General features: G+C 41.4%; 1 protein-coding gene across 4 annotated transcripts in view; it reads right to left on the bottom strand.

Annotated features, from left to right (window-relative positions):
* Positions 1–13,817, bottom strand: part of WBP1L (WW domain binding protein 1 like) — a 53,908-nt gene that overhangs the window by 19,347 nt on the left and 20,744 nt on the right. The window contains exon 1 of one of the 4 annotated variants that reach the window (XM_083616460.1): positions 11,146–11,443. The exons of the other annotated variants lie outside the window; for them this stretch is intronic. Within the exon in view, the coding sequence (XP_083472586.1) occupies positions 11,146–11,172 (27 nt within the window). The 5' untranslated portion in view covers positions 11,173–11,443. Of the gene's footprint in view, positions 1–11,145; positions 11,444–13,817 lie in introns of those variants that run through there. 4 annotated transcript variants of the gene reach the window in all.

Raw genomic sequence — 13,817 nt, 5'->3', positions numbered from 1 at the left:
TTTTGCTATCCTGCCATTGTATTATATTGTTTAGTTTATTTAGTATACGGTTGTTAAATTTTACTTCTTTAAATTATTTTAGTGCTTTTGATTTGGGCTTTTTGATTACCCAACCTTGAACATTGATGAACATTGATGAAGGATGGGATAGAAACTGAAATAATAAACAAACAAATGGAAAGGAAAATCAATATGCCAGCTCAAGGGCTAGTGTACTTTTCCTGTTCTGGGGGCATGTCAGGTAAATGGGAAACCTTTGGGTCCTAACAGATCAAATGCCTACCCTGATCTGCCCCCAAACTCCTACTTTATGACTCTATAACCAGAGTACTGATGATGGAGGGAAAGATAGAAATATTTATGTAGCTGCAACAAGAAGCCTTCTATGGCAAGCATAAGCAAACTCAGCCCTCCAGATGTTTTCGGACTACAACTCCCATCATCCCTGACCACTGGTCCTGTTAGCTAGGGATGATGGGAGTTGTAGTCCCAAAACATCTGGAGGGCCGAGTTTGCCTATGCCTGCTCTATGGGCAGACTTTCTGCTCCACTTACAAAGAGGGAGATCACAAAAATGTATGGCCTTGGGACATTAAAACATCTTAGGTATATGCTCAGAAATGTACCAACAATGACCTTGTCCATATATGTATGATTTTCTAGAAAATGGAACCTGTTCAGCATCATTTCTTTGGGCTTTTTTGAATCAACTAAAAGTTACTGTATTTTTCGCTCTATAAGACGCACCAGACCACAAGACGCACCTAGTTTTTGGAGGAGGAAAACAAGAAGAAAAAAAAATATTCTGAATCTCAGAAGCCAGAACAGCAAGAGTGATCGCTGCGCAGTGAAAGCAGCAATCCCTCTTGCTGTTCTGGCTTCTGTGATAGCTGCACAGCCTGCATTTGCTCCATAAGACGCACACACATTCCCCCTTACTTTTTAGGAGGGAAAGAGTGAGTCTTATAGAGCAAAAAATACGGTAGTTTTACAGATCATATTTTATTTTAGGTCTAGAGGAGAAAATTAATTGCAGATGACCTAGTTTTGACGTTACAGGAGCCAGAATCTAGTACGAAAAGAGTATTAGAACTGATTCAAGAATTTGGTCATGTGGCAGGATTTAAGCTGAACAAGTCAAAAACTAAAGTTCTTGAGAAAAATTTAACACCGATTGAGAAAGAGAGGTTTCAGAAGGAGACAGGTTTAACATTAGTTAAGAAAGTAAAATATCTGGGGGTTAATATGACTGCTAAGAACTTAAATTTATTTAAAGATAACTATGAGAAATGTTGGACAGAAGTGAAAAAAGACTTAGAAATATGGTCAAATTTGAAGCTTTCCTTGTTGGGTCGAATTGCAGCTATATAGATGAATGTATTGCCAAAAATGTTATTTCTGTTTCAATCATGGCAAATTTTGGACAAGATGGACTGTTTCAAGAAGTGGCAGAGAGACATTTCTAGATTTGTCTGGCAGGGCAAGAAGTCCAGAATAAAATTTAAAATATTAACTGATGCAAAGGAGAGAGGCGGATTTGCCCTGCCAGACCTTAAACTTTACTATGAATCAGCAGCATTCTGCTGGTTGAAAGACTGGCTGCTTCTTGAGAACACAGACATTTTGGATTTGGAAGGTTTTAATAATGTTTTTGGGTGGCATGCATATTTGTGGTATGACAAGGTTAAAGCACATAAAGCATTTAAAAACCATATTGTCAGGAAAGCATTGTTCAATGTCTGGATAAGATACAAAGACTTATTGGAAAATAAAACCCCAAGGTGGTTGTCACCAATGGAAGCAAAGGCTCAGAAAAAGCTCAATATGGAGGCCAAATGGCCGAAATATTGGGAAATTCTGGAACAAGAAGGAGACAAATTGAAACTGCAGAATTTTGAGAAATTAAAAGATAAAGTGCGAGATTGGCTTCATTATTATCAAATAAGAGAGGCCTATAATTTGGACAAAAAAATTGGCTTCCAGGTGGAAAAATCAAAATTGGAAACAGAACTGTTAGATCCCAAAACTAAGATACTTTCAAGAGTGTATAACTTGCTGTTAAAATGGAATACGCAGGATGAAACGGTTACCGTATTTTCCCCTCTATAACACGCAGATTTTTTCTCCTAAAAAGTAAGGGGAAATGTCTGTGCGTGTTATTGAGCGAATGTGTGGTCCCTGGAGCTGACTGTCCCAAGTGCAGGGCAAAAATCAGGCAAAAATCATATCGCACCGTCACGGAGGAGAGGAGGCTGCTGCTTTCCTGCATTCTGCCTCAGGGTCTTACTGCCCACCCTCTTCTGTTTCGTTACTGTGTTTGCTCAAACGGAACAAAGAGCAGGCAAATCCCCTCCCCTCCAGGCAAGCAGAGGGGAAAGCAGAGCGTCCTTCCCTCTAATTCCTCTCCGTGCTCCGGTGCTGCTGCTGCTGCGTCTAGGGACTCGCAGGCAGCGGAAAACATGCAGGAGAGAGAGGGGGGGCTGGCTTGGGGGGGAAGACTTTTGCCTTCCTTTCCCCCCCCTTTAAACCCCTCTCTTGCATTCTTAGCCAGCTGCTTCTCCGCACACCCCTCTCGTGCTCCTTGTCCCTTCTATGTTTTTCCTTCCCTCCCCACTTAAAACGTGGTTACAAAGCACGAATCCACATGGATCCTCAGGATCTTTGCATTGGGTCACCCCAAATTCACCATCAGATCACATAGCAATGATCTGATGCAAAAACAGGGCTGCAATGGTGCAAAAACGTGGTTACAAAGCACGGATCCACATGGATCCTCAGGATCTTTGCATTGGGTCACCCCAGATTCACCATCAGATGACATAGCATGTCCATGGCTACAGCCTGCACCAAAAAAAATCACACACCCACTGTTGCCTGGGGCTGCAATGGTGCAAAAACGTGGTTACAAAGCACAGATCGACATGGATTCTCAGGATTTTTGCATTGGGCTACCCCAAACTCACCGTCAAATCACATGTCTGTGGCCACAGCATGAAGCACAAAAATGATACATCCACTGTTTCATTCAGATTTTTTTTTCTTGTTTTCCTCCTCTAAAAACTATGTGCGTGTTATGGTCAGGTGCGTGTTATCGAGCGAAAAATACGGTAAATCTGCAATGATTAAATGGGCACAAGATACTGGTCATAACATTATGTTTGCTGACTGGGAACAGTTGTGGACCACCGGTATGAAATTTACGGCATGTAATGCCTTAAGAGAGAATATTATGAAAATGATATATAGGTGGTACATGACACCAGTCAAGCTTGCAAAAATATATCATTTGCCTGATAACAAATGTTGGAAATGTAAAGAAAATGAAGGTACATTCTTTCATCTTTGGTGGACGTGCCCAAAGATTAAGGCTTTCTGGGAGATGATCTATAATGAAATGAAAAAGGTATTTAAATATACCTTCCTGAAGAAACCAGAGGCCTTTCTCCTGGGCATAGGCGGCCAATTGGTGCAAAAGAAGGACAGAACTTTCTTTATGTACGCAACAACAGCAGGAAGAATACTGATTGCAAAGTATTGGAAGACACAAGATTTACCCACCCTGGAAGAGTGGCAGATGAAGGTGATGGACTATATGGAACTGGCGGAAATGACTGGCAGAATCCGAGACCAGGGAGAAGAGTTGGTGGAAGAAGATTGGAAGAAATTTATAGACTATTTACAGAAATATTGTAAAATTAATGAATGTTAAAATGATGATTGGATTGAATAGGGGGTATTAGCAACAAAGTTAATAAGAATATGCAAAAATGAATTGATAATGGATGAAAATATAGAGTTATAATATGTTAAGATATAGAGTTAAGATAAATGAAAGAGGGTAAGGATTTGCTGATTTGATTACCTAAATGGGAATACAAAAAGGGGAGGTGTGAGGAGGTCAAGGAAACAAGTTAATGAGCATAAAGTAATAAAAAATGGGTTTGTTTTTAATTCTCTTTTACCTATTCGTTTTTTGTATGTTGTATTTTTATTTGTATTTCTTCTTTTTTATGTACTTTTTTTAGGTTTTCTTTTTTTATTCTTTTTTATTTTGTTCTTTTCATATGTTCTTTTCTGTATTTTGTAAACTGATGTTTTTGTACAATTCCAATAAATATTATATATAAAAAAAATAGAGGAGAAAATTAAGGGTGTTAGATCTGAACAGCCCCCAACTGAACATTATGGTTTTATAACCTTAAATTAAGAAATTAAGATGCAGTTAGTGAATATAGAATATTCTCAAAACCTGCACATTTTTTTTTAAAGATGTGGCAATTTGAATGCAAAATTAACAATGGCTTTAAAAGTGTGGAGAAATGAGTTAAAACTACACTTAAGATGTACAGAAGGCACTTGTATCTCTGCGTAGGCAGACTTGTGTCTGGGGCACTTCTATGCTATGATACTTCATAAAAAGCTGTTGAAAGATTACCTGAGTCACAACAAAGCTGTAGACATGATGTGCAGCTGGGAAAATATCCCTTACAACAGAAAGGTCTGAAGCTTAATCCACTTCAGACCACTTCGCAGAACTGGTAGAGCTTGAGCTGGTTTTTCATATTCACAATGAGCCAGTGTGAAATAAATTTTACTACAGTTAATATTTAACTAGAAGTATACAGTTTATCTTAGTGCTTTAACAGTACCAAACCTTTCAGACGTGCTTCAATACCAATCTAAATTAATAACAAATGTTTGATGCTGTCAGCGCTGCCCAAGGTCCCAGCTCACACAAGACCAACGCTGCTCCTTGCCCAAGTTTAAAAGTCTTTATTGAAGTTCAGTCTCATTTCTAGACGCGCAGCGCGCAACGCTACATCTGTCCGTCAGACCGTAGAACTCCCATCTGAATCTCCTCCCCCCTGACACCAGCTTACGATTCTAGCCTTACTCCACCCCTTCCTCTGTTCCTTCTTTCTCTGGGTCCTTCTGCTAGTCGGAGTCTCAGCCCTCCGAGATTCTTCTGACGCTGATTCTCCCGACTCCTCCCCCCCCCCTCTTTCGGGCTTTAGGACCTGGCTCCCAATCCGGGTTTTCTGCTGTCCCGCGCTCCTCCACATTTGAACTTGGCGCGCGCGCGCAGCCTCCCACTTTCCTTCTGACCGTTACACTTGTGTCACTGCTCCCCCTTTCGGGGAGGCTAGCTGGACCTGGCCTTCCCTCCGTCTCCCCACTCCCCGATGGAGGAGAAGCTGGTCCTGACTCACGTGACTCTTCCCCCCCACTGTGCTCTGGTGGGGGAACTGGCCCTACTGCTCCGCTACTCCCTCGGGACTCCCCTCTGGTTCCTTGTTTATGGATCGTCCCCTCTGGGATTCGCCTCGCCCTTACCATAGGCGCCCCCTCCTGGGAATCTTCAGATTCGCTGGAGAAGCTCATGGAATCTCTCGGTCCACTGTCATATTCCCCTACGCTCCCCTCTGATTCCTCTCCTCCGCTCTCTATTTGCTCTCTCCCCTGCTCTTCTGCTCCTGAGCCTCTGACAGATGCCATGCTACATCTTTCTGCGTAAGGGCCTCTTGTTTTTCATGGGGGCTTATGGCTATATTCAGCTACTGCTTAAACAGTAGTATGTGGAAGAACACCTGACTGGACAAGCAACCCAAGCAGTTGCTTGGGGAGGCAATATTTTTAGGGGTGCCAATGAAGCAGCACACAATCCAAAAGTGTTTATAGGATCTGTTACAGAAAATGCTGGGGCTCAGCTTTCAGGTTCCAGGCAGCAACAGAGTTGCGCTCCAGCAAGACTCTGCAAGGATCCTGGGTCTTGCTCCTTAGTCATGCAGTGCAACTTTATTGAGCAACAAAACAACATAAAACAGACCTAAATGGATGACCACATGCAATTCTATCTACATTAGCATTGCCTTTATTCATATGCAATACAATAAAAGACCAAGAAACACAGGTCTCACTCATGCATCACTCAATGCTACAGCAGAAGGTATTCTTGATTGCAAAATACAGAAATTTAAGTCTCAAATATGTGGTCTGAGCACTAGCCTCAGATGTATGCTCAGCTTACATGGTTTCAACAGAAGAGAGGGAGAAAGAGGAATAGGAAACAGACAATACTTCCTCCATCCCTGAAGGTGAGGGAGCGTGACCTAGCTGCACTTTATAACATTACAGCTATGTGGTCCCTAACCCCTTAATTTACTAACTAGTATAGAAATGCACTGTTAGGTTTGTTGCCAAAAACTCCCACCATCAACAAACCCCAAGAACAGCATGAGAGGTGGCAGGAAAGAAAGGAGGAAAACCTGGAGGGAAACCATTTTCTGTTGAGGGAAGACCCTTACATCTAAAGCAGAAAAAAATGGACTTGCAACATGTTGTAGTGCATCCCAATTCCTGAACAGTCCTTCTGTTTAGGGCGCCAGCTAACGGAGAATAGGAACTGCTCAAAATAAGCTTCTTTTTAAAAAATCTAATGACACATAGCCCCTTTCCCCACTCTAGGATATAGTATGGGGCTTGAGCAGGCCCATTTCCTTTCTCCCCCAATCCTTTATTTCCTGCTCCTGCTTTCAACTATAGGCCAAAATTGATACATTCAGTGTGTCTGCAAATCTTCTGGCTCCTCCCACAACCCCAAAAGCGACCTTTATAAACCAAGGTTAGTGAATCTGTGCCCTCCCTCCCAGGATACTCTTGGACTCTTAACCCCTGTCAGCCCCACCCCACCCATCATGGCCAACAGTCAGCGATCCAACAGTCCAACAGATTCCCCACCCCTGCTCTAAATGAATAGGCATAACCATGTGAATTCAATCTGTGTGGTGTCACTTTATTTCATATGCCAACAGTAGTGACTTTTCTACATGCTTATTATCTCCTGACAGATCTCTATTGAAAGAGCTTATTGCATATAGGTCATATTCATGGCCTTGACTTCTTTGTGCTCTGAGTCTTGACTGTGCTGAATCTCTTCTTTGTACTATGCACTGTTACAGTTCTGTCATTCCCTCTCTCCTTAATTAAAGATTTTAATTTAGAAACAAAATTGAGAAGAAACTACCACAGAAAGCATTGAGAAGCCTAAGTGCTTCAAAATGCTTCCAAAACCCAGCGAGCCCAGGAGCATCACTCACTTTCCACTAACCTTGCCCAGAGATAGACTCACCACTGCTATGTGACCAGTACTTTTGTAGACCCTTGTCCAGAGACTGCAGAATATTCTACACAGCCAAGTTAATTGATGTTCAAACTTGGTAAAGTTTTTTGGGGGGGTGGGGTGGGGGGGGATGCTCAACTCCAACCTTCTAAGAAGATGGAACATAGGAAGCTACCTATACCATGTCAGACCATTGGTCTACCTAGCTCATTATTGCCTACACTCATTGGCAGCCATTTTCCAAGGCTGCAGACAGGGCTCTCTCCCAGCTCTACCTGTATATGCTGAGGATTGGACTGGGAACCTTCTACATGCAAACCACTTGCTCTACCACTGAGCTACAGCCCCTCTCAAGGATGAAGGCAAAGCATGAACACAGTTCCCCAATATCAGAAATTATGCAATCATGTTTCTTCCATTTGGAAAAATTGCAGGGGTCAGCAGACACAGATTGCAATGGATGGGCCTCACCCGGGAAAACTACCTTCACAACTGTGATATCTCACCTGAAAGGGACATGTTAAACAACGAAGCAGAACCAGGGTTCGAAATTAGCAGGGCACCAGACACATTTTGCACCTAAAGGTTCTCCATTTGAGAGCACCTCTGGCTGCCATTTTTTGCGCCTGGCTGACACTCAAGATTACTGAAATGTACAGTGGTACCGCTAGTTACGAACTTAATTTGTTCCGGATGTCCGTTCTTAACCTGATGCGCGCTTTCGCTAATGGTGCCTCCCGCTGCCGCGGCGCCGGCATGCAACTTCCGCTCGCATCCTGGGGCAAAGTTTGCAACCAGGAGCACCTACTTCCAGGTTAGCAGAGCTTGTAACCCGAAGTGTTCATAAGGAGAACAGTACGTAACAGGAGGTTCCACTGTATGTTCTCTGAAGCCTCGGAGTATATGTTAAGGATAGACAATAAGTTAAGGAGTTTAACAATAAAGAGTGTTTTGAAAACTGAAGTATGATACCAGTATTTTTATTGTAAACACCAAATTAAACATGTATTAAAAATGTGATATTAACAATGTGTCACTTATGTGAATTGTGTATTAATTCATGCTTAACAAAATAAAAAAGTGTTGCTGACCCCCCCTTCCAGTGACGACAAGACATTCTATTTTGGTGCCCACAACCCAGGTCCCAGAAGTCATTTGGCTCCTAGCTTTTTTATTCCAGCTTCGAACACTGAGCAGAACAGTTTCAATTGCAACTTTAAAAATAACTGCTTAGTTGTCCAATAGTAAAAAAACCTCAGTGGCCTAATTTGGATGATTGAGGTGTCATAAATCATCAGATTTTAGCTGATCAATTTATATTTAATCAGAGTTCCTCAGATTTGGACATAATGGGCAAACAGATACTAAGATCTGAAGTGGTACACAAGTGAAGAAAGGGAGGGGCTAGAAAGAAATGCTCTGCACAGAGCATTGTCAATAAAAAGACTGTTTGTTTGTTTGATTTATATACTGCCCTTTATCCAAAGATCACACTGCAGTTTACATTATAAAAACACATAAATACATAACGTAACAAAGCAACAAACTATTTCACAGCAGGAGCACTTTAAAGCTAATGTTGATGGCCATACAGTATAGCCTGAATGCCATTACACTAAAGCTGCAAAAGCTACAACTTCAGCACTAACAAAACAAATTTAATGCATAACTGTACTGCTCAACATCTGCACTCCAGTTTAAAGAGGGATCACAGATTCCTGTGTATGAATGGGGACAGGTCTGTGACAATGGATTCTGGCATCAAGGCATTCACCATTTCAAAAAGATGTCTCAGATAGGCCAGGAAGGGCAATTATCAGGTATTGTGAGGTATCTTTGATTGACAGACTGGTAAATATGCTGAACGTGAACTCTTAGCATGATCTGATTTACATGTACATCCATTTTTGTGACAGTGTGTTGCATTTTTGTTGGGTGGGCTTTCTGTGATTGGGTTGGGTGGTCGCTGTACAAGCATTAAAAAAATTGTAACTCACTTCTGTTTGGGGTTCTTTTTCCGCTTCTTGTTTTGGAAGTGGGAACCTCTGTTTCAACAGACCCGATAAAGATCAGGCTTACTAAGTACTTTGCTTTTTCTATACTTGGTTGCAATCCTGATTCTTACCTCTGACCAACATGAGGACCTTGCAAGGGATGGTAGGTGCCTTGAGCAAGGGGTGAACTTCCAAAAGTCTCCCCTGAGCTTTCTTATAACGACTGCAAACTTATTTTCTTCAATAGTATTATTTTGTTTAGTTAAATTTCACAAGCATCTACTTCTGTTAGTGATTTTTAGAAGATTTTGTCCTAGACAAATATCAGGAAAGAAAAAAGTATAGCTGTTTTAAAGATAATAAGCAGCCTAAGGTGTATCTTGTGAACTATTTATGGGCCTATGCTTTAGCTATTTGATCTAGTCATACTGAAATAAGGTCCTATTGTTTACAACTCTAAAATAGCTATAGAAAAATTAGAAATCAGTTTATTTTCTAACATACACTAAACTGGCAGATATGTAGCTAACACAGCACAGGGAGCTTATTGCATTTACACAGCAGTCTCTAAACAGCTATATGCTATAAGTTCAAGTAGACAGAAAGGAATAAAGCAACTGCTTTTGCTGCTCAGACCGGCCCTGTGAACCACAGACAGGAGCAAACAGTAAGCAACTAAGCAGCTAAGGACAAAGAGAAAAATCAAGTGAAACAAAGAAAAGGTAAACAAACTGGTTTCAGAAACTGGATTGCCTCCTTTGAGGCTTCCTACATCAGTAAAGAAACCCCAGAAGGTGCCCAAATTTCCTTTATGGAAATATACATGGATTTGAAAGATTTCTAAAGACACGTAGCTATCTGCTGCTGACGTAATTCTAACAAGGTCAATTGGTTCAATTTCAACATTTCTTGGGAGGCTTAACATGCATATTCCCCAAACGAATGCCCTTAAATTGGCAGCCCACAGCTTTCCTCTTATCTAATAGAACTATAACCATAACCGAATCTTAAGTTCTATTTAGAACTTTACATATAGCCTAAATTTATTCTGCCCGCTTCAAGTAAGCAGAGCAGTCAGTGGCAAAAGGTCATTGCGCTAGAGGTAGTTCTTGTCTCAATTCTTGAATAGAATTATGTAAGCCCAAATAAAAAAGATTTGGTTTCAAAAAATAAACTAGGTAGCTACAAACAAAACAGCTGTTTTTCACTTTTTAGAGTGCTTTTTGGAAAGTAAAACTAACAACACTCACCATCAAAAAAAGAAAAGAAAAGAAAAAGAGACAACTTTAATGCTCACATACCTGTAATACCTCCAGACTTCATTTGCTACACTTACTTGCCTAAGAACATAAGCTAGGTGATGTGTACAAGTAATCAGATGTTGTTCCTGGAACAAATAGCTCCTGGACTAAGATGATTCAAATTTGGTAGAAGCCGGCTGCTGCCCACCAGGGAGCAGATGGGTGACTTGCTGCTTTTACTCATTCCAGGCTATGTATTTTGGTTAGTAGTAATAAAATTATGAGTACTTTAAAACTCCAGCACATACACAACAAATTCAGAAACGGGTTTAAAAAGCATGTGCACTGTTAGCTCTGACAGTTTCTTATTAGAAGCTGTTGACTGTTTCTTGTTTACTCTAAACCAGAACTCAGCCAAAGCACAAACACAAAACCCAAGTCAGCTTTAAACCCCTAAAAGTCCTTAAAGCACAAAAGTCCTTAAAAACCAAAAGTGAAAGCCATAAAATAGAGTGAAGTGGGGGGGGGACACGGACAATTTTTTTGCTTCAAATAATAATAATAAAGTTTCTTCCCTTTATCTGCAGAATTATTCAATGTTAAGTAAAATAGATTTGTTTTTCCCCTAGCATAAACACAACAGAGGAAGACAAAAGATCGCATTGGATTTTACTTGAGTGGCTCACTTCACAAGGCAAGCAGAGCTGATTTTCTTTCTTCTTTTTTAAGCCAGCAAAATCTCACATTCTCCACCCTAGCTAGTCAAACAAACAAACCAGAAACAAGTTACCTGCCGCAGGCCCAAAAGGAAAGGCATTCTGCATTCTCATAATCCACGCTAGGGGCTTAAACAAAGGAATTTCTAGAATCCCAGAATAATAATTTCCTCATCTGTAATGGACAGGCTGCATCCGCAATCCTGTTTAAACCAGGGCTTCCTTGGCTGGGAATGTTAAGTAAACAGGGTCCCAGGACATAGAATGCACTCACTCAGCCTCTCTCTCTCTCTCTCTCTCTCTCTCTCTCTCTCTCTCTCCCCTCCCTGTGACCAATCTCAAAAGCAGCAGAGCCTCCGTAGGCGTTTGCCAAGGGGGAAGTGACATCAGTAGCAGCACTGCAAGGGGGGGGGGGGAAGCTTCAGACAGCTGCTGATTAACAACTCAAAGAGGCCTACTGCATAGAAGAAAATGCACAGTAGTTAGCAAACAGAAAGCACTTACACCGGAAACCTGGTATTTACGGACCACTATGGTTGTTAAATGCACTAAAAAAACTGTAAGATAAACTTTTAGTTATATTTAATTATATAAGAAAAGTATTAGTTGAACAAACAACAGGCCTTTCTTTCAAAATCATTCACTAAGTCCATGAAAGCTAATTGTTGTTGTTGTTGTTGTTGGCCTCCGTCTGTCTTGGAAGACAATGGAAGAGTGCGCCTTTGGGGGTGAAGTCAAACTGTTGGAAGGTTACAGAGCCTGCCGTGGTTGTACGAACCGATAGGGGAGAGACATGTCTTGTTGCAGCTGGGCAACTAAAGGCGTCTGGTTGTGCTGATTCAGGTGTGCTATGATGTTTCTTCTCTCTGCACTCCTCCCAGCAATCATTCCTCCTCTGCCCACTGCTGTGGATACACCTGGGGTCACACCTGCCTATTAGCGGTAAGTATTCAGGTGTTCATTTACAAATGTTCACATAAATTCAAGACCAAATTCAAGCCAAATCTTCACCCTCTTCCAGTCTGAATTAACTCTGGTTTTCTGGACAATTTGAGCAAAGGTGTCTTTAACTGTAGCTCCTGCACTGCACCGGCAAACTTATTCGGAAACAGCAATTTTTAAACGCCATTTGGAATATAGTAGGGTATCCTGCCATTTTAAAGGGGGGAATGTGTTTGTGTGTATTCATTCTTTGGTGATCACTCGTAGCTGAGTAAGAATGTCTTAGTGTCCATAGTGTGTGTGTGTGTGTGTGTGTGTGTGTATAAAATTGATGGTAAGGTTGGCTATGGCATTCAGGTTTAGCAAAATGCATCCCAGATGTATCTTCCATTTTAGAAACCTTCCATTTTAGAAACTGTCATTCATGTCCCAGTGACCTCAGTGTTCTGTGTGGGTCCAACTTTAATACTTTGTCTGGAAATCAGCTGGTACAGAATGCCTCTACTGTATTTGTTTGTGAGCTGTTGGGAACCGTTTTGAAACATCTGCATTGACTGCCAGTTTGTTTCCAAGCCTAATGCAAAGTGCTGGTTATGACTCTCAAATCTCCACATTGCCCAAGCCTTGGCTATCTCGGGACACACATTCTCTCTCTCCGACAACAGGCACCTCCACTGGATTCTCACATCTGCTGACCAGGCTCCACTCAGTTTCATAGGCTGTTCCTCTGAAATGCTTTGAAATAAATACCTTCCCCATACAAAGGAGAGGTAAAGGGAATCCCAAAGTTGCTGTCCAGAAGCATAAACAGATTGTTCAAAAGGAGATTCTACACTTAAGCCTTAGAGCTCTTCTCACTTTTCATGCCAGTGGTAGCTAGTTTCTCAAAAACTGTTTGTCTTCTTGTAAGCAATAGAGTACAGCGGTACAGCAAGTTCCAAAGTAATAGAGATGATATGAAAGAAAGTGATCTAAATTTAACTTTTGCTATACCTCTGCTTTAAAAGTTCAGCAATCTTTTTTGTGCTTCTCTTAAATCAGCAGCTGTTCTCGCCTGTCACATGTCAGCCTAGAAGCCTCACCACTCCCCCATGTCGGGACACATTGCATACATATTTACCAGACTGGGAAGTTTCCCCTTCTTTCTGTTTGTTTGTTTATTGCAGATCTCTTTAAAAATCAATAGTTCTACAATGTTGCAAAAAAATGTTGTGTAAGAACTGCAATAAGTTCATCCACCATTAAAAAAAAAAGTGGTCTCCTGAAAGTTACTGGAAATTCAGTTACACAGCTTAGTCAATGCTGAGAAGGGGAAGAAAACTTATTCCAAAGAACATCCCAGTGCAGATGGTTTAAGGGCCACAGGCTCCCTCCTTCTCTCACAAATCTCTTCCTCCACTCTGTGCCCCCCAATTTCTCACCCTTCCTCTTCCTTCTCTTTTATTTCTCTGCATCTCCCCCCCCCCAAAAAAAACAGTATCTCCATGCCTGCCTGCTGAGTACAGAGGCAACAGTAACAAAGCTTTCCTTCTTTTACCATTTCACATACAAAGACATATGAAGGTAGAAAGGTATTTTTTACTGGGGTTCCCAACCTTTTTAGGCCTGCAGGCAGATTTTAAAATCTTAGAAACTGCCATGGGCGCCACAAATGCACCCATTTCACAGGAGAAACACAACGATGCTCAAAACCCGCATCAAAAGCAGGGGGAAGACCTCCATACAACCCAAAACAAACACAACACAAAACAAAAAGAAAAGGCAACACTCCCTGCCAATCAAACATCCCCTCAAAACCAACAAC

Source organism: Podarcis filfolensis (assembly GCF_964270895.1).
Source record: "Podarcis filfolensis genome assembly, chromosome: 5".
NCBI lineage: Eukaryota > Metazoa > Chordata > Lepidosauria > Squamata > Lacertidae > Podarcis > Podarcis filfolensis.
The sequence above is the reverse complement of the archived record's forward strand: the minus strand, read 5'-3'. Positions and strand labels throughout refer to the sequence as shown.